We start from the raw sequence: 20,483 nt of genomic DNA on the forward strand, positions 1-20,483 counted from the left end.
GCACCTTTTCTTGCAGTTCGAATGTGCTTCCCTCAGTCTACACCGACCTGTAAATGTGATGGATTGCCTTGAAGTTGATGTGTACATTCAGGGTGGAGAGATGGATCCAAATTACTGCGGCAACCTGCTGACTTCATAAACAAACAGCTGGACTCGACTACCATGAACTTTCAGAAAGATTTTAAAAAAGACACGAAAAGAGATTTCAGTGCCTGACATTTCTTTACTTGACATTGCAAATATAATTAAATGATGCAAGTTTTCGCCTAACTTCTAGCTTTATACTTATACTTGGTTCAACTATGATGTTTGCATGAAGCTGCATGTTATACAAAGCAATGCATGACACTGTATTTAGTTTACGTCTATATTTTCAAGCTGAATCATCCCAAGATTAAAAAGACTGAACTAAATCACATCACCAAACTCAAACAGCCTAAATGCAAGAAAACCTTAATAAAGCTTCATTAGATAAACTCTGACAAAACTTTGGAGGATTAAGGATTATATAATGGAAATTATAACCACAGACTGTATGAAAGGTGAGCATCATAACACCATCAGTGGTTTTTGGTCTATTGTCTGTCCTCAGCTGAGAATTTTGGCCTGAGGACACTACAATCATAAAGCAGCTGATTTTAGACTGACTGAGCTTCCAGATGAAAATAGTTATCAGATCCATAACTCTTAACCCTTTACCTGGACCACATGAGGAAGAAGGTGAAGTGAAAGTATCTGTGCTCTTATGCTGAGTCCCAATCACAGGCAAATTCTCGGGGGTCAGACCAGAGTAAAGGCGCACATCTTCCTCACACAGCGTTTACTGTAGAGTCAGACGTGATGCTTCTAATCCTGCCAACAGTCTGTATCATAACAGTCTCATGTCGTTTGTTCAAAGACCTTTATTATGACAAACCACCTTTCTTCTGTCACTTACCTTGAATCCACGTTGATAAAATTAACTGTTGCAACCACCTGGACGATCACTGACGCACCAGCAGGAGCCAGAAAACAGTGTTTCAGAATAAAAAGCACCACTGAAGCAAAACCACATTCAGTTTGGTTTAAACTTTAAACGAGTTCATTTTTATTAAAAATCCATTGGTTCAACAGTGATTGACAGCTGTTGTTTCACATGTGAAACTCAACTCAGTTTCTTCAAAGTATCTTACAATGACATGAAAGCAAGAACTGTGCGTACAGATGAGTGAGAGCAGGAAAACTGAAACTCTGCAAATGAAATGAGCGCAGCCCTGATCCAGGACTCGCAGTGCTGACTTCAGTCACCGAGCGGCACGCACAATTTGTTTTGAGAAAGGTTAAACTGGCAGGTTTCCATTCCAGCCAAAATGCCCACTTCTTTCCACGAGGACAAAAGATACCAGCATAGATCAGCTGTGTGCTGAGGCCAGCATTTTAATGTTAGACCAGCCTCGGGTTGTCCACTCTGTGATACCAGCACACTCTGAAAATGACTACATGTTGAAATCACAGGTCAGAACCTGAAAGCTTCCAATTAAAGTTTACAAAGACCAAGAAAAGATGTGAAAGATTTTAGATCTAAATCTTTGGGGTATCTAACCTGGAGCTCTGCCACTTCCTGTGCTGCGGGAACTCCATAAACCTCGTGTCTGCTCTGTATTCATGTTCATTGTTTTATTAAACTACATTTTGTCATTTTTCCAGGATTCAATTCAATTCAATTTTATTTATATAGCGCCAAATCACAACAAAAGTCGCCTCAAGGCGCTTCATAGATACAGAGAAAAACCCAACAATCATATGACCCCCTATGAGCAAGCACTTTGGCGACAGTGGGAAGGAAAAACTCCCTTTTAACAGGAAGAAACCTCCGGCAGAACCAGGCTCAGGGAGGGGCGGGGCCATCTGCTGCGACCGGTTGGGGTGAGAGAAGGAAGACAGGATAAAGACATGCTGTGGAAGAGAGACAGAGGTTAATAACAGATATGATTCAATGCAGAGAGGTCTATTAATACATAGTGAGTGAGAAAGGTGACTGGAAAGGAAAAACTCAATGCATCATGGGAATCCCCCGGCAGCCTACGTCTATTGCAGCATAACTAAGGGAGGATTCAGGGTCACCTGGTCCAGCCCTAACTATATGCTTTAGCAAAAAGGAAAGTTTGAAGCCTAATCTTGAAAGTAGAGATAGTTTCTGTCTCCTGAATCCAAACTGGAAGCTGGTTCCACAGAAGAGGGGCCTGAAAACTGAAGGCTCTGCCTCCCATTCTACTTTTAAATACTCTAGGAACAACAAGTAGGCCTGCAGAGCGAGAGCGAAGTGCTCTAATAGGGTGATATGGTACTACAAGGTCATTAAGATAAGATGGGGCCTGATTATTTAAGACCTTGTATGTGAGGAGCAGGATTTTGAATTCAATTCTGGATTTAACAGGAAGCCAATGAAGGGAAGCCAAAACAGGAGAAATCTGCTCTCTCCTTCTAGTCCCTGTCAGGACTCTTGCTGCAGCATTTTGGATTAGCTGAAGGCTTTTCAGGGAGTTTTTTGGACTTCCTGATAATAATGAATTACAGTCGTCCAGCCTGGAAGTAATAAATGCATGAACTAGTTTTTCAGCGTCACTCTGAGACAGGATATTTCTAATTTTAGAGATGTTGCGCAAATGGAAGAAAGCAGTCTTACATATTTGGATGAACGCATCCTCAAAAACTTATGTTAATTAAAGGCAGTTGGCATGATTGGTGTAAGGGGCATTTTTATATCCACACATGGAAAGTATAACAGCTGAAATCCCACTGAGCAGGTTCCCCCGTTATCCAACCCACAACAGGACAGCACAGACGATAGCAAAGGTCAGGACCTATTGTTGCTGTGGTTCTGTTGAACTGTGACGTGTTTTATCAAAACTGATTCAGGACGCACCGAGACTGGATTACGATCTAGAGTTAGCATTAGCAGCGAATTAGCCGCTCGGGTTTTTAAGCACAGTGTGGAGCTACGTGAGCTCTGCGCTGACAGCGACTCACACAATCATTACACCTGGGCTCGCACTGTAACGAGCTCTAAACACTCCACCACTGTTGGATTTATAGCCAGTGATCTGCTCTGTTAGACAAGATGAAAGTCAGCTCTGTGATTACGCCATTATTGGAACTTGTCCCTTTAGGGTTGGGGGGTGGGGACCTCCAGGGCTGGAGGGCCGGTGTCCTGCAGGGTTTAGATCTCACCCTGGGTCAACACACCTGAATCACATGATGAGTTCATTACCAGGCCTCTGGAGAACTTCAGGACATGTTGAGGAGGTCATTTAGCCGTTTAAACCAGCTGTGATGGATCAAGGACACATCGTAAACCTGCAGGACACCGGCCCTCCAGGCCTGGAGTTGCCCACATCTGCTTTAGGGGGGATGCTAGAAAGTTGTAAACGGGGAAACCGCCAGTCCCTCTACCATCGATCCAACGCTCTGTATGTGTTAGCAGCACTGAGCACAAGTCTCTCTCACTGTCTGGTGAACTTTTTTAAGCCCACTCAGTAACGGACATGTCTGAGACTTCGAAGCAGTGCTTGGTATGAGCATCATTGTCCAAAGGTTCGAAACAAAAACAAGCTGTTACGGTTTCTCTCCTTTATTATTTACTCCCCTTGTGCCAGGGGAACGTTTGGATTCTCCAGCGCTTCACTGTTTTTGAATGAGAAAAATAAAATCAATCACAATGGATGAAACTGAATCTCATATACAAGGCTCTCCGCCATCACGTGAACCTCAGTTTTATCGGCCGTTTGGCCAGCGGCCGTCGGCGAGGCGTTTAGCATTTACACGAGTGCACCCCTGCTGAACGTGACTGGTAGCAGACAAAAGGAGGACTGAGCTGACCCGTGTTGTATTTCAGCTTTTGCTTACACAAAACCACAAACAACAGGCCAATGAGTACATACATTATCACTAGCACACCAACTGTATTAACCTGTAAGTATATCACATCTTTTCAATGATTGAAGGAAAGCAGTGCTGAATCAAGAGCTGAAGGAAAACTGAAGTCATCACAGCAAATTTACATGTCAAACCAATCCAGCTCTTGAAAACAGAGCCCACTCAGTCACATGTACATAAACCTTGTTCGCCTGTACAGTATTTACACATGTGCAAAGGAAATGAACATCAAAAATCAAAGGTGAATAACCCAGACCAAGCATTAGTTTGGCAAACGCCTCTCTCGACCAGAAACGACTCCCTCAACATCCACATATGAGAGATTTGAGTCCCAACGCAAGCAAAGGAAACGTCGTCCGAGTATTGTAATACTGATTTTGTGGTATTGCTGGTTGTACCAAAAGCACAGCACTGCAGGCTCACGAGACGCTGTGCAGCTCAACCACATACTCTGCCAATGAGGTGTTTGAGTGCAATATCAGTGAGGTCACTCTAGTGTCAAAATGACGGCAAGGCCGATGTCATCCGCACGATGCCAGTGAATAAAGCTATCAGAGCTAAAAACATGGGGGAAATTAATGAGGGGGGGGGGGGGGGGGTCTGCCACAGTTAGAGCTGTGAGCTAACAAAGACATTGTAGTTTTTACTGTTTTCATTTAAAATATGTCAAAGTACACACATTATGTATAACCTGAAAGGCAAAAGGGGTCCCAGGCATGATCCTGTGCCAAGCGCTGCAGCTTAATAGGCTTAGAATTAGCCTGTCAGGAGCATGAAGAGCAGGATTACTGTAAGAGCCGGAGGAAAGGAGGCAGTGACACAGTGAGAGCAGATCAGGTTAAACACATACAAAACACAAGAGCTTTACACGTCAACGAAAACAGAGAAGATCCTCTGGCTCACGGATGATGGCGTGTGCTGATGCTCTTCCTCTCGCCTTTCCTGAAGATGAGCTGCAGCATGCATAACTAACAACAGCCTGGAAAACAAATACCTGCGTGGTTATCAGCCTGCAGCACACACTGCAGGAGGTCGTCACGAACCATGTTAACTATAAGTGCTTTGCTCCATTCGTCCCTTTTACACATCAGGTGTGAACACGTGTGAATACTTGTGTCACCACTCGACCCAACACTGAGTCTGACTGCACCACACAGTTCAGATTCCTGTCTTTCTGAAGGATCATTCGGATTTATTATTCCTACTGGGCATGATGGCACTATGCACACTGAACAATGATCATATTAAAGTGAGAACAACAGTAATCGCTCTCATTAGTGATGTCCCAATAATCCAACACCTTAATCACAAAGTCGCCTTCATGAGGGTAAAACTCGAGACCAGAGCCTCTATGATTACAGGCTGGAACAATGTCGTACAGATCAGGGCTTCGCCAGTGAAAACTATTTAATAAAGAAGCACTAAGGGGATTTCCCAACTCTCTGATATTGAAAACATTTGTATCCTGGTGTTATTTCATGGTAGTTTTAAGGTGAGACATTAATATTAAACTTCAGCTACAAGACTTATACAAGCGTGTTTTGGTGACACATCTACATGACTTGGGTCGGCTTTAGCAGCCTGCAGCGCTGCACTTGCTGACATAATTAGGAGTCGACACCAGAGGCCACAAACTGGTCAGCAGTCGGGCCTAACTGGACTGTTTTCAGCTGGCCACCTATGACCAGTAACCAGCTGGTAAACCTCAGATATACGTGATTCTCTGCTGACCATCTTGTGCCTCATGTTGCAAGGATATTAAACGTCTTACTCCGTCTTGTCCCTTTTCTGCAGCAGTCTTTCTTATCTGACTGAAGTCATGTAAAGATGCCCTGAAATGACAGAAATTCAGTCTAAAGGGGCTTCGGTGAGAACAGTGTTCAGACTGCCGGTGCAAACCACAGACTGGAACAAACATGCAATAAACCTGAATGATCCTTTGTCTGCCTCACTGACTGGATGACGTGCTTGGGGCTAAAAGTATTTCTGTGTTTAAGGCTCTATGTTAATAACAGGGACCGCTCTCCATCATTATACATTCTGATCATGCGGCCAGGGGTGTGTCTGCGACTGGCCAGCCTATCTTACAGTTTGCAAAGGGGAGAAACCCCCAACCACAAGCCCCTGCTGGCTGGACACTTGCTGATAAAGAAAAAAAAGTGCTCCACCCATGTTACTAATATGTAAGCACCAAAGTTTTTGTTTCCCCCCTCACACGACCAAGGAGCAGAACGTCCCTCGACAGCGAGCTTTTGTCTTCAAACACCATCGAGCTGTACGCCATTAATACCTGAGCATTCAGGGCATGTTTGTATTTGAGTCCAATCTTCGTGTAAATTGTAAAACCCACAAACAACTTGACAGCAACACGCAGCACGATGAGGTGGCTGGATGCAGTGTCGGCCCTTTGGGTGAATGTGAGCACAAGAAATCACAGGATCATGTCTCATATTGCATTTAGTAACACTTAGCACCGAGGTTTGGGTGGCATTTGAAGACAAAGGCTCTGACTGTCTTTTCTACCTGAAAGCAGGAGTTTCTGGGGTCACGTTGCTCTTCCGTCATGTTTCACTGACAGATGAAATGAGGAAGTGGAAGCTGTGATTAGCCTGAGACTAGGCTGCAGTTTGGAGCAGCAGATGTGACACCTCCCCCCTTCAACATAAAGTCGTAGACCGTGGGTGCTTTGAACAGTGGCTAAAGGATAATCAATATTACAACCAATGACTGTTGCCCATTGTGTGACCATCGTTGTTAACAGCAGCTGATGAGATGTTTGCGTGTGCTTTGCGGCCGAGTTTGTGGTGACGTTTGCTCGTCAATCACGTGTCCCAGTCGAGCTCTCTGCACGCGATACGGACCAGTCTGAGCTCCAGTTCAAAGGCGTCGGGCCGCTCCTGAGGGTTGGCCGACAGCATCTCCCTGATCAGCTGCTTCATGTGGCTGTTCATGCTCTTTTTCCGCGCAGGGATCAGCAGCTCCATCTTTGGGTTTTCTAACAGGGCCTCTCCTAGCGGCACAATCTCCGAGCCCTGCTGCACGTAGCTCCCCAGCAGCTCCTTCTGAGTCTCCACATCCACAAAGGTGATGCGCTCCACCATAGCCCAGATAATCACCCCCAGGGCGAAGATATCTGCCTTGGCTGTGTAGTGGCCCTCCCAGACCTCCGGGGCCATGTAGAAGTCCGTCCCACAAGCCGTGGACAGGAAGCACTTGTTGACGCTGGCCGGCTCCTCGGGGTTGAGCCCGGATGTAGAGCAGACCTTGCTCAGGCCAAAGTCAGCCACTTTGAGGGTGGGCTCGGACGAGCCGGCTGGCGTGCAGGCCTGGGAGATGAGGATGTTGTCTGGTTTGAGGTCACGGTGTATGATCTGGTTACGGTGCAGGAAAGCCAGGGCGCTGCCCAGCTGCAGCATGAAGCTGGTGTTGGTCTTGCGGCTAGGTTTGCGAGACAGCAAGTAGGCATTCATGTCGCCGCCGTCGCAGAAGTCCATAACAAACCACAAATAGTAGGCACAGCAAGGGTCAAAGGTGATCTCGCCCTTCAAAGACGTCTCCACGAGCTGCAGAAGAAACACAGAAGATGAAAAGTGCGTGTACATAAGCAGCGCTGGCATTTTCCATGTAACGATTGTGACATACGGCCTAGATCAACAGATTTATGGCGTGTCTCAACATAGATGCTCTTTCTGGTGGCAGATGGCTGCACATTTAGGAAACACCAGTTTATAATTGATGCCCAATGCTGGTAGTGTAGAGCCATTAGATTATTACAGCACACATCCCTACTATACACCAGTCCTCATTTAATCATTAGTAATTATTCAAGTCTGACTCCCTCTCACGATATTGTAGCATGTTTATCTTAAAACATAAATCGTCACAGGGGACTGTTGTCAGCCCGACTGCTTTGAACTGAGCTAAACTGTGACTAGCTCTATGAAAGCAGGCATTCGGCCAGTTTCCTCATCTGGAGCATTTGGATGGTTTTTTGTTTTTTTGTTGTTGTTTTGATCATTTTATTTTAAATTTTCAAAATATAACACAAAAACAAACCCAAAACAAAAGGAGACGCAAACAGGCTCCGATGCGTTACAAAAAAACCAATTAATTCAAACAAATTTGCACTTCACAATACAGGAAAAAAAATGATATTCTAACTACTTTGAATGGAACTTGCTGCAGGAATTCTGGCGAGCTGTTGTTGGAAACTCACTCTTTGACCAGTCGATGGTTTATCCTGATAATGTAATCAGGCTGAGGAGCAGAGGAACTGATTGTTCAGCATCCTCAAGAATGTCGCAAAATGTCATAGAACTCTGAACCATCAGGTCCCGCTGGTTTGCCATTAGGGAATGATTGTATAGCCTGGATAACCTCCTGAAGAGTAAACTCGGAATCAAGATAATCCCGGTCGGAGTTCCTCAGTTTAAGCAATGGGAGAGAATCGAAGAAGCCATTAAGATCAGATTGTAACATATTATGCTTAAGAGAACAGAACTCACTGAAGCGACGGTTTATATCAGGGTTTATCCCCAAACTCAAAATGCTTTTGTCGCAATTTCCAAAGTAGATTACTGACTAGGCCACTCATTATGTCATTATATTCGTATTTTAATTTCACTATCTCTTTATAATCCACAGGAGATGTAGAGACTTGATACGATGCAGGTCAGGAAGGACACTGTTGATTTCCGATGGACGTTTCTCTCTTTCTTTTTTAAGAGCTGAAGTGTAAGAGATTATTTCGCCCCTCAAAACAGTCGAATCGGATACCTCACCATTATCGTTTACTTCTATGTAATTCTTCATTTTGCAGGTTATATTCTTAACAAAAATGTCATCCTTAAGAAGGCATGGAAATAGTCAAACGGCACACAGGTAAACTTTGCTCCGGCTCACTGGGCCCTGTGAAGTGATTTCTCTGCCTCCTCAGCTGTGGTTCAAACTGACCCACTGACATCCTGTAATATGTATGAAAGCGACCGTGACACAGCTTCAGCTCCAGGATCAAACCACGATATTCTCCCTGCTGCTGCGTCCTCGTGAGAACAGTAGGAGCCGTAATCACAGGTTCTTCCTCTTCTTATTTAGGAACATCAGGACCAGCTCACCGTTGCTTTTATTTTTGTTCTACAGTCCATTTATATGTAAAGAAATAACACAACAGGTGGAGAACAAGGAGCAGCTCTGACAAACTCACTGCAATGAACAGAATTACCAGAGCACGGTTTCTCTGCTGGGTTAGCTGTATAGAGAAATACCCACAGAACATCTGTTACAAACCAAGCTGTGTTTGACTCGTTTTAACTTTGGAACTTGTGAATTCTCACATTTTGATCTGATATTATTACAACTGTTTGTTAAAATGACTGTTTTAGGACTAAAACAGTCATTTTCTTTACCTTATACAGTGAAGCAGTTATAAAAAGTGAACACAAACACAGACGAACTACACCCATCGTGACTGATCCCATGGTTCATGTGTTCTCACCTCAAGGTAGAGCGGCGAACTGGAGCCGTGGTTCATCCTCTGGGCTAGCTGGTCCCGCTGCAGGATACACTCCTCCAGGTGGATGACATTCGGGTGCTGGCTTTGGATGCTGCTGAGGGCCCAGAATTCCCGGAGGGCCAGTTCGACATTTTCTGGAGAGTGGCAGCGAATCTTCTTCACCGCCACCCTTGCCCCTGTACGCTTCACTACTGCCTCATAGACCACACCGTAACTGCCACGCCCCACCTCCTGGATGAGTTCGTACTTCGGCTGGCTGCTTACCATCCTAGTCCTCACTGTGGAGACATATTGTGAGAGTTAAGCTCGCCCTCTGCACTTGGTTGACTTTCAAAGATTCAGCACGTCTAAAAGCATGCTAGTATTATCCCATGGAGTGTATAACGCATGAACGCAGCCACCCAATGCAAACTCATTAGCTAACAACTTGTCAACTGCAAATCATTAGCCAAAGACAACCGGACAGGTAATCCTCCTTTCTGATACTCGAATACCCTCAAATACAAAGCAGGCTTATTGATTCCAGTGACTGAGCCCATAATTCATAGACTTTGATAGGACCACAAGTAGGGCTGCTCAATTAATCGAATTTTAATCTCGATTACGATCTGGGCTTTCAACGATCATTAAAAATGACTGAGCCGATTATTAGCCCCTCCCTCGCGCTTTACTCTCGCGCTGCTCCGTGTGGCAAATTGAGCGCACCTCTCTGCATTTCGAACACGTGTCACAACAATTAAGAGGACCCGAGGGAAGCTCGGAAAGCTAAGCAGAAGTTATTTGGAGAGGAGAGCGACTGCTGTTGGTTGAAAAGAGAGGTAAAACAAACTTCAGTGGTGTGGAAACATTATGGGTTGGTGGAGTCAGACGTGGATCAAGTAGACATAGTGTGTAAACTTTGCTACAGTGTCGTAGCTGCACCACAGAGCAACACTGCAAAGTTCACTAAACAGATGTTTACATTTTTCATTTATTTTTTATATTGCAAACATTTGCACTGTTATCAGTATTTGCACTATTTTATATTATTTTTTGACAGTCTTTAAAGCCGTTATTCAACACATTGTTATTGTTAAATAAATATCGTCAAATAATCGAGATCTCAATTTCAGTGAAAATAATCGTGATTATCATTTTTGCCATAATCGAGCAGCCCTAACCACAAGTCTTTTTGCAACCACAGGTATTATTGTGTCCTGGTGGAAAATCATTTCGCCTATCCAGGGTTGCTTCACTGTGACTCCAAAGCTACGTCCGTCTGCATCTACCCAGTGAAAACTCATAAAGAATCACATATAAAAAGTAAAACCTGCTCCCTTACTTAGCCAGAAATCTGACTCTGTAATTGGAGAGACTGGACACACTGGAGAAGACAGGATCTATGTCAGACGTACGAATTTCCCTTTGAGATCAATAAAGTTACTCTTGTTCTTGTAAGGGGCTGCCACAGCAGATGGTAAATATGTTTACTGTGGGTGCTCTTCCTGCCACAAAGCTCCCAGAGAGCTGTGCCTCCTGCTCTCATTCACCTAACACGCAAACGTTGGGTGAATGAGTTAACACAACAAACTTTGTGACAAATAAAGACCTAAACAAGGTGCCTCTCCTCTGAGTCTCTTTGCCCACAGTTCAACTTCACACTCTTTACCAGCAGAGTCGTGTTTCTGCTCTGCAGCCTCTCTGAGGTCACCAAACCAGTTCTCTGTCTGTCCGTCTGCTGTGACTTTGCAACACCAGAGTAATGATTTAAGACTTTATCCCAAAACATGAAAAACAACTTGGCTCACTAAAGTAAAAACAATGGAGGAATCCAAACGCTGTTTTGAATCAGCAGCAATGACAAACACCGTGGGTGAGCAACATGTCCACAGTCCACAGTGAAATATTCAGGACACAGAAACATTCTTGAAAGCAACAGTTTGGAGATTACATGCCCGGTACCGGGCCGCGAGAGTTGAAGCTTTTGTTATCGTTTTTATCGTGAACTCGGTTTTCCTGGGTCTTTTCACGTGTGTTATGAATAAATCTTTTTTTCGGTACCGGTACTGGTTTTATTTTGTTGTATTTTTCCGCGACACCTTAAAGGCCGGTCCGTGAAAATATTGTCGGGCATAAACCGGTCCGTGGCGCAAAAAAGGTTGGGGACCGCTGGTTTAGACCACAGCTCGTGATAGTTGGTCCACATTTCTCCTCACTGCTCATATTAACATCTGTGTGCTCCTGAACAGTGCTGAAGCCAGCTGAGGTCACACTGTGGTCCTGGGAAGTGTGAAGCCTGGATCCTTCTCGGCTGAGACAAAGACACTGACAGCCGGAGACGTCACAGCCAGGCTGCATGCGGGACATGCATATTTGGTGCACTGCAATTTACATTTCTGTGGATGAATCCACAAGGTCACAAAAAACATCAGGCGCACGACCAGCACAGGCCTGTGTGATGATGTCGCTCTGACCCGAGCACAGCAGGCTGTAGAACTGACAGCACAATTACCTTCATATAGACCGTCAACCAAACCATCATTTTCTGCAGTTTTCTTAGTTTAGCTGCAACAACCATTCACAGTTCAGCTTCTTAACAAAAGGCCTGGCAGACAGTTCAGGTAGAAATCAAGTATCTGCGAATCGCCAACTAAGCGAACGTTCATGTGACCGAGCTGTGACGGGACAGCAGAGGAAACGCTCCCAACGAGAAGCTCCCACACAGAACGTTCCTGTCACTTACACCTGTACAACATTATAACACTGCTCATATTTTTCAAGAAGACGTGACCTGAGATTGCACTGATGACTTATCAATACTTCTTTTTCCCTTCATTTTTATTAATCATACTATACTTCTGATTATTGTTACTCTATAACTCAGTGGCATAGAACAGACAGCTGAATGATGGACAGGACTAGAAACAGGGACAGATTACAATCAATGTAACTACACAGTTATTAGAACAGCAAAAATAAAGATTACAGATATAATGTAATTGGATGACAACTGTAAGCTGTCAACAAAGTAAATAAATACTACTTAATAACTGTTTACCCAGTGAGCTGTAAAACAGTGACGGAGGCGCCTGCAGACATTACTTTTTCTTGTTGAATAAGTGATGCAACAAAGAGTCCTACTGTGTCTCAGCAACAAGGCAGCAAATAAAATGTTAATAAATAACAACATGTTATTGTTATTATTATTAATACCACCATAGTAATATGGCTTAAGCGCAGCCTGTTACACACCAATGCATGTAAGATGAGTGGAGAAGTGAAAGATAAGTGCCCCGCCCCTTCATTACTCCTGTTATTAACTTTCAATTAATAACAAACACACGAGGAAACCTGTACAGTATTCAGTTTGTAGCATACCCCTCTGCTGCTCCATAATGTAAACAGGATTCAACACCATGTACAACTATTGCAGAAAGCGTTGTGTTAACGTGACACCACTACAGGGTTATGTCACCTTGCAGAGGAGCTGGGTCGTAATCAGATTAGGAAGTACTTTTTTTTAAAGTATATATTTAAGATAAGAAAACTAAGCACAGGCAACATGGACTGCAAACCATCCTTGTCAGTTGGTTTTTCTATACACCAACTGACAAGGATTTTAAAAAATAAATCCATAGTATTTGATGATTTGGGCTATTGGAATACTGTTTCAGCAATACTCGATAAGTAAAACTCACCAGTGTACAAAGTCACTTTGTCACATGTCAATAATAGCTCAGTTATAACTATTTCTTCTTATTATGAAGCCAACTTATGTTAGCGTTGTTTCACTTGATGGGCTGTTGCTCTTTCGACTCGGAGCACAACACAACTTAGCACTGTAACAACTCTGCCTGTTATCCTGGGAATGACCGGTATTAAACACCTGTCTATATCCCAATATTCACTGGACTAATCAGAAAACTTCATTCTAAAGGAAGGTGACAGTGACAGGTTCGGAGCTGATGGATGTCTCCCAAAAGTCGGCAGCGAAAGGCTGACTCCGGACGGAAGGAGCGGTAGCCAGCGTGCTAAGGGGCTGATTACAAATCCACTTGGCTGATTGGCTAAGAGGCTAACAGCTATCTGGCCTGCCTACTGTCAGCTAACGATGTTGTTGCTCAGCTAACGTTAGCTAATCACGTTAACCTGAGCTAACAATGAGTCCATATATCTTCAGCACAACTGACACGTACGGTGGTACCGAGCATCTAGCTAGGACAAGTCCATGCCTCTTCAACGGTACCAGCACCGGGGCACAGCGTGATAAGCACAGGGTATTGACAGTTTATTGTCCTGTGTGTGTGTGTGTGTGTGTGTGTGTGTGTGTGTGTGTGGCATCATAAAAAATCCAGCCTCAAAACACACACACGCGACCCAAGTAGCTACAGCAGACGAGACAATAGTTGATATGTAGAAGAAACAACAGTTGTCGGGCCGCGACTGTTATCAAGCTCACCTTCGAGTCGATTCTCGGGGGTTCATTTGTTGTCTTCTTTACTCTCCCTGGCAGCCATTACCGCCGCGCACGTTCTGCTCGCACAGTCAAACCAAGAAGGTTTTGTCAAACACTGGACGTGAGAGCGCGCAGCTGCTATGCAGCACAGCGCGTCAGTGGCGATAGAGGGACGACTTCCGGTCATACCCTTCAAAATAAAATCCCCGTAGATACTTTTTTATAATGGAGACTCAATAGCCAGGAGGTGGAGGAACGTTGACGGGCGAGGGTATGTTTTTCTAAACATGTTTTTATGAAAAAAAAAATTTTTTAAGTACATGCAGAGAAATAGCTGATTAGTTCTTCATTAAGTCTTGTTGCATCAAAAAATTCTGCTTTGCTTTATATTCTAAGAGTTGCTTACTTGCTCTGTGTTTGGTGACTTTTTTAGTCATTTTTGTGTGGATTTTTTATTTGTTTGTTTTGTATTAAACTAAACACTTGTACTTTAGGAATTGAAATTAAATCCTGACTCAAAGATGGCAAAAGGCACGGTGTATTTTTGAAATGCAAACTTCCTATTATAGCTAGCACATTTGATTAGCATTATTCAGTCAGTGAAATGAGAACACTTAGTGAACAAAAATCCGTGCACACCTGCAGAAGAGGATTGGGATTTTTTTTTACTCAGAATTCTTAAAAAAACAAAATAGACTCCCCCACTTTTTTCTATTTCCAGTGGCACTAATCCTCTTCCATAAGCACCTGTACAAGTTTATGTAATCTAATGTAGTGGACCCGCTATCCAAATATCACCTGTAATTCTTTCTCAAATACAGATACTGATGCTTGGATGATAGACAAACCTATTTGCCTGATTTCAGGAACACATTCACAGAAAACACATGATGAAAATCCTAAAACGAAACATATGAACAAACCTATACCAGCTGCCCAGTATTCAGTATTCTAGGGTGGACATTGTGCAATTGATATAATCGCTTCATGCGAAGAAAAAGCACTACAGGTGTGACGTTTGCTTTGAGTTTGCTGACGCAGGGCGGTGCTGCAAATATAGAGGTCTCTTTGTAGATCTAAAGAAAACATATAATAGGGTAAGAGAGACACTTTGGTACTGCAGGAGGAAGTCGGGAGTGCCAGGGAAGTATGAGGACAGCAAGACAGTAGTAAGGTGTGCAGTGGGAGTGAGAGATGTGTTCAAGGTGGACATGAGATTACAAGGGTCAGCTTTGAGCCTGCCCTTGTTTGCAGTGGTGATGAGCAGGTTGACTGATGAGGTCGGGTATGAAGGGACTATGATGTTCGCAGATGATGCTGTGATCTGAGAGGAGCTGGAAGAGAACCTGGAGAGGTGGAGGTATGCTCTGGAGACAAGAATGACGAAAGTCAGTAGAAGCCAAATAAAATACATGTGTGAATAAGAGCGGGACAGGTGTGCATGACTGAGGCTTGGCCACCCATAACCCCTTTGATAGATCCTGAACACTGCAGACTGACAACATCTCACAAGAGCTGCAGTTTTGGAGATGCTTTTGAAGTTGTGTAGCATCACAACTTGGCCTGTCACAAGGATAGAGACACATAACCATTCATGTGCACATTTACATTTACAGTCCATTTAGATTCACTAATTCACCTAACCCCATACTTGTCTTTGGACTACGGTAGGAAGCCAGAGTATCCGGGGGGAACAATACAAAGTCCATACAAAAAGGCCCCAGTGTGGATCTGAAGCCAGTACTTTCTGAGAGGCGACGGTGGTAAACTCTGCACCACCATGCGCATGCTGCCCATAATAAATAATAAAAATGTAAAATTAATAAATACTTTAATGTATTAGACATAGACAGAGCAACTCTGGAGGCTGGCCAGGTAGCCAGCGACATAGGTGAAGGAACCCTGGAGGCCAGCACTAGAAGACATGTGAGGCTTGGCAGGAGATCTGAGGAGACGACTTACTGGAAGAGACCTGCATCGATGGAGAAAGCGAGTCTGCCAGGAGACCAGACAAAACGCCAGCGGCAGTGGAGATGGAATGCATCAGGAAGCCTGGCCGGAGGCTGAGGAGGAAACAGGGACCTCAGGGGGCTTGGGAGTTGCTTGGATGGCTGGGAGAAGTTGTTCTCAGAGGGTGTTTTAGTACCATTCTTTATTTGTGGCTGTATTCTTCATGGCAAAATTGTGAGTCAACTCCCTTGGATGGGAAGCAACCCCTCACATGAATGGCAGCAGGGTGTTTTACTGTTGGCATGATGCAGGACTGATTGTAGCACTCCACCTTCTCCTCTCTGCACAGTCATGTTTCTGGATGCCCCAAACAGAGAAAAGGCCAGTCTGTCCTCCATGTTTTTGTTGCGACTTCTTTGCCCTGCTTGAAAAAAGACCATCCTCCAAAAGCCTTTGCTTCACTGTGCATGCAGATGTACTCACCCCTGCCTGCTGCATTCCTGACCACGTTCTGCACGGGTGGTGCCGCGATGCTGAAGCTGAATTACCTTTAGCAGACAGTGCTTGCTGGACACGAAAGCCTTCTTCACAACAACTGAACTTCTACTAGCAGCAGTATCCTTTTATGCAAAGCAAGGATGACTGCTCATGTTTCCTTGCAGGTAACTATGGTTAACAAAGGACGGATGATGATTTCAAACACTACGCTCCATTTAAAGCATCCAGTCTGCTATTCTAAGGGCTTGATTACACTCCATTGTGGACACAAACACTGACAGCTGGAGACCCAACAGCCAAGCAGTCTGCTTAAAGTTAAAGTCCGCCACCTGAGGAGGACGCCCAAATGGTCTCCACAGACAAACCAGTGCGGTCAGAAAAACAGGCAGGCATGCAGACACCTGCAGGGACCCTCGCACTAATTGTCTGATGATTAAACTACTGGGATCAAGTAGACCCTGACCAGTTCACAAAGGAAGAACATCAAAAGTCTGCTTAGCTCAGTCAGCATGACAGAGTGATTTCCAGCCATGTTCTTATCAACACTCACCTGTGTTAATGAGAGGATCACTAATGATGTCAGAGTCCATCTGTGGCAGTGGAAATGGGTTTTTTAGGAGTATGTTCATTTTATGGCAAAGATGAAACACATGCATGCATTCGATCACTCGTGATAATATTCTGCTGTACATGCAGATTGCCAGCAAACTTTGTGATAACTTGTGTCGTTCTCAAAACCTTTGACTATGATTGTACTACATTATCAAACGCACCCTGAATGTCAAGGTAGGTTTATTAGGTTTAGTGCAGTTTCATATGGTAGTCTGTGATAACCTGCTCAACAGCTGAAAATCCCATCTATGGTATTATTAAATTCCCCCACAAGAGGGCAGAATACTTCCAGCTTTGGCTTTTAGATGAAGTCTCAGTCTGTTTAAGGATTTCTTTGATGGTCACATCTTATCTTGTTGTTCATGAAATCATTACAAATTATTACTGTACCTTTACTCCAACGATTTAAAAGCACAGATGCCATTTATTCAAATATTTCTCTGTCATGTGACTTTTTGAAACCAGTAACAGATTTTTGATCAAGAAAGTATGAAAACTTCTTTCTGTTAATAAATAAACAGCATTTTTGCAGCTTTAATTTCAGATTTTTATCTCAAAATGCTGATTTACTATGTCAAATTTCTCCAAACATAGTTCATAACTGAGAAAATCACAATTTTGGAATAATAATTCTGGCTCATAAACGACAAAAATATTTTTGTCAGTGGTGAAAACAAACTTCCATAACAAAGTGATCCACCATAGGGAAATAAATAAATCCTGTACGATAGTACATCATACCATACGTTATCCATATTCACAGTTACGTGTTATGGAAAAAACATCAGTTTTAATGTTTTTCTCTCTTTTTTAATGTTCATTTGTGCATTTTTCTCCATTTAGGAGAAAAAGAAATGTCATCTTATGACATGATGGCTGATGTGTGGTCCTGAGCCTGTGGACTGGTTTTGGTTCTGATTATTATTGTGTTATGTTTCATTCTTGTTAGGATTTCCTCTTCTTAGAGTTTGGTTTCTGTTCTGTGTCTCTGCGTCTGTCCCACGGCTCTGTTCTCTCCCTGTTGCCATGTCTGTTGCTTTAGTGTTGAGCTGGTGTCTGTGCATACCTGTTGTATTTCCTGTTTTACTTTGATAGTCCCTGTCCTGTGTGGTTTTGCTTCCCCCTTGTCTCACCAGCTCTGATTTCTCCCAGCTGTGTTTTCCTGATTGCTCCTGTGTGTATTTAAGCCCTGTGTGTTCTCCTGCTTGTTGTTGGTCTGTCTGTGTCACTACTGTGTAGCTTTCTGCGTGTTGCCCTGCATGTCGTCGCTGCCTGTCGTGTTCTGTGTTTCAGGTTTGTTTAGTTAGTCTTCCAGTTTAGGGTTTTCAGTGTAGCCTATGTTTAGCTCTTGTTTGTGTTTAGTTTTGCCACTCTGTAAATAAAGTTAAGTCCTTCTCTGCACTTCACACGTCGCAGCCGTGACGTCATTATGAAAACATCACCTCGTTCCTATTATGGCTTTGTGTCGCTGATATGACACATTTACTTTTCTATAGAGCAGGGCTGAAAGCCATTAATGAGCAGTTAAAAGTGACCGTCTCTGTCCTTAAAGACTTTAGCTTAAAAGGTAAAGTGTTGGATAACTGGTTGCCTAGCAGCACTAGTTCTTCTTAACTGTAACAGCTGGAGAGGAAATTAAGGCAAAAACGTATCAGAACAACTGTGGGCCGTGAAATCAAATCGACAGCCTAAAATACAAAAGGTATTGTTTTGGGTCAACGAGGGGAAGTGACTGATGTGTCCAACACATTCAACACAACAGAAATAACACAGCAAGCAGTTATTTTGTCCACAGTCACAACAGAATTTAGAATTTGATAAATAAAAACTGAGATGAACACATGACGTCAGTTACATCGCGTCCAAGTCACCACCACGGTCAGTATGAGCTGTGCTGAGACCCTGTGCTTGGATTCATTCAAACATGCGGTGCTCCGGTGTGAAACAAGATTAATGTGTTACTGTGATGCAAGTCAAGCTTAAACTCACAAAACTGGTTATTCGACTAAATCACCATGGTAACTTTAAGCCCAGCATAACAGAGAAAGTCAGTAACAACCACAGTGATGTAGTGACTCCTGTGCAGTTTAATCCTCAGGCTGGAACAATGGCAAAACTTCTGCTTGTATGTTAGTGGTCATGCTTAATAAAGTGTATTTGATTTGCAGCGCCGAGGTCCTACTTACCCTGAAATCTTCCTGTTTTGCTCCTTTCTGTCTGATACGTCCCCTATCAGAATCAGAATACTTTATTGATCCCTAGGGGAAATTATTTTTTGTTACAGTTATCCTTGCTTTTCTAACGTTGTCTCCTAGGGCCTTCATGGCCAGCCCCCTGAAGATCGGCTCGTAATCTGGGGAGAGCCACAGCTTCAGTTCAACAGTTCTCTCCAGCAATGAAAGAGCCACTGGCTGCAGCTGATGAAGCTCAAAGCTCAAACTCCGTCTCCTGGTGCCATCAAAAAAACAAAACCCAAAACTGAAATATTAACCAGGGAAATCAGCAGCTGGGGAACACAAGACACATGAACACAATCAAAATAACAACACACGGGTGACGTAAAACTACATGCAATAAAGAAAAAAGACAAAGAATTACCAAAATAAAACGGGGGAAATAATGTGAGAGGTGAAACCTCGGTGTAATTACTGGGTTGTAAGCACAGCTGCAGGTAACTGAAGCCTCTTTTTGTTTGAACACAGAGATGTGTGTGTTTCAGCTAAAGGAAGATTGATTTGGTATTATATCCTGCTGATGAAGAGCCCAGAGAGGATGTTTGGCTTGGGTCAGTGAGGAGCTTGATACTAAGGAACACCAACTACTAACTTTGTTTCACTCCCATCAGAAACTCGTAGTGGACCTACCTGTCAGGCTGAACCCTAACCTGGAGACAGGTCATCTAAAATAAGGATTTTGTTCAACTAGGAGCAATATTCCCTCCAAGATACCACATTTATTTAAAATACTTAGTGACATACTTTCATTCACAGATCACCAGGCTGCTGCTTTGCTGACAGGGAGAGCAGGATGAGGTCATCATACACTTGTGGCTGCTGTAATTTGTTTTTAATGGGTTTTAACTTGACAGCTTAGAGCTGAGTCACGTGTTTGTGTGTTTAGTCCTTATATGTTACTGCCTGTTAGGGATAGTGGAGATTAGGGAACAACTAACCATTTGTGTTTAGAAGAAAACTCAGAAAACTAAAAGAAACCCTGGGAATGAGATCCAGGGACCATGGCAGTGTTAATAAGCAGTCAGGTGTTTGTGGCCTGAAACGATTTGAAATTCTGAGCACTGTTCACACCGGCACCGAGCTCCAGTGTTAGCCACACTTAGCCAGGTCCAGATGTCAATCCTGGAGCTGACCTCTGGAGAAAACTCAGACTGTGAGCCCCAGACACACGGAACTACACAAGCAACACTACAAACTGAGTACAGTATAACGTTTGTGTTAAGCAAAAATTATGTTTTGGGAGTATTTTTAATCAGTCCTCACAAAGTTGTTTTCTATCCAAACGTAGCTCATATCTATAAAAGTGCCAACACATCTACAGGCCACA

At 43.6% G+C, this 20,483-nt stretch overlaps 1 protein-coding gene across 2 annotated transcripts; it reads right to left on the minus strand.

The window, feature by feature from the left end:
• Window positions 1-1,058: 1,058 nt before the first annotated feature.
• pdik1l (PDLIM1 interacting kinase 1 like) lies at window positions 1,059-14,033 on the minus strand. Of its 2 annotated transcripts, XR_014799248.1 has the most exons (4): window positions 13,866-14,033; window positions 9,410-9,705; window positions 3,361-7,478; window positions 1,059-3,174 (listed from the first exon to the last, which is right to left on the minus strand). XR_014799248.1 is itself a non-coding variant. In XM_084919519.1 (3 exons), the coding sequence occupies exons 2-3, from the start codon at window positions 9,692-9,694 to the stop codon at window positions 6,738-6,740; spliced, it is 1,026 nt and encodes a 341-aa protein (XP_084775645.1). In that variant the 5' UTR covers window positions 9,695-9,705; window positions 13,866-14,033; the 3' UTR covers window positions 1,059-6,737. The 2 variants fall into 2 exon arrangements, 1 of the variants encoding a protein (XP_084775645.1); XM_084919519.1 differs by having other exon boundaries at window positions 1,059-7,478.
• Between the last annotated feature and the right edge of the window lie 6,450 nt (window positions 14,034-20,483).

The sequence above is a fragment of the Perissodus microlepis genome, chromosome 22, assembly GCF_051167445.1.
Source record: "Perissodus microlepis isolate ML-2025 ecotype Zambia chromosome 22, ASM5116744v1, whole genome shotgun sequence".
Taxonomy (NCBI): Eukaryota; Metazoa; Chordata; class Actinopteri; order Cichliformes; family Cichlidae; genus Perissodus; species Perissodus microlepis.

What these genes read in the sequence shown, in the direction of transcription:
- pdik1l (XM_084919519.1), bottom strand. Translation starts at nt 9,694, where the DNA reads ATGGTAAGCAGCCAGCCGAAGTACGAACTCATCCAGGAGGTGGGGCGT. An exon ending in GTTCGCCGCTCTACCTTGAG is followed by an intron (nt 7,479 to 9,409) that starts GTGAGAACACAT and finishes TTTCTTCTGCAG; the next exon opens with CTCGTGGAGACGTCTTTGAA.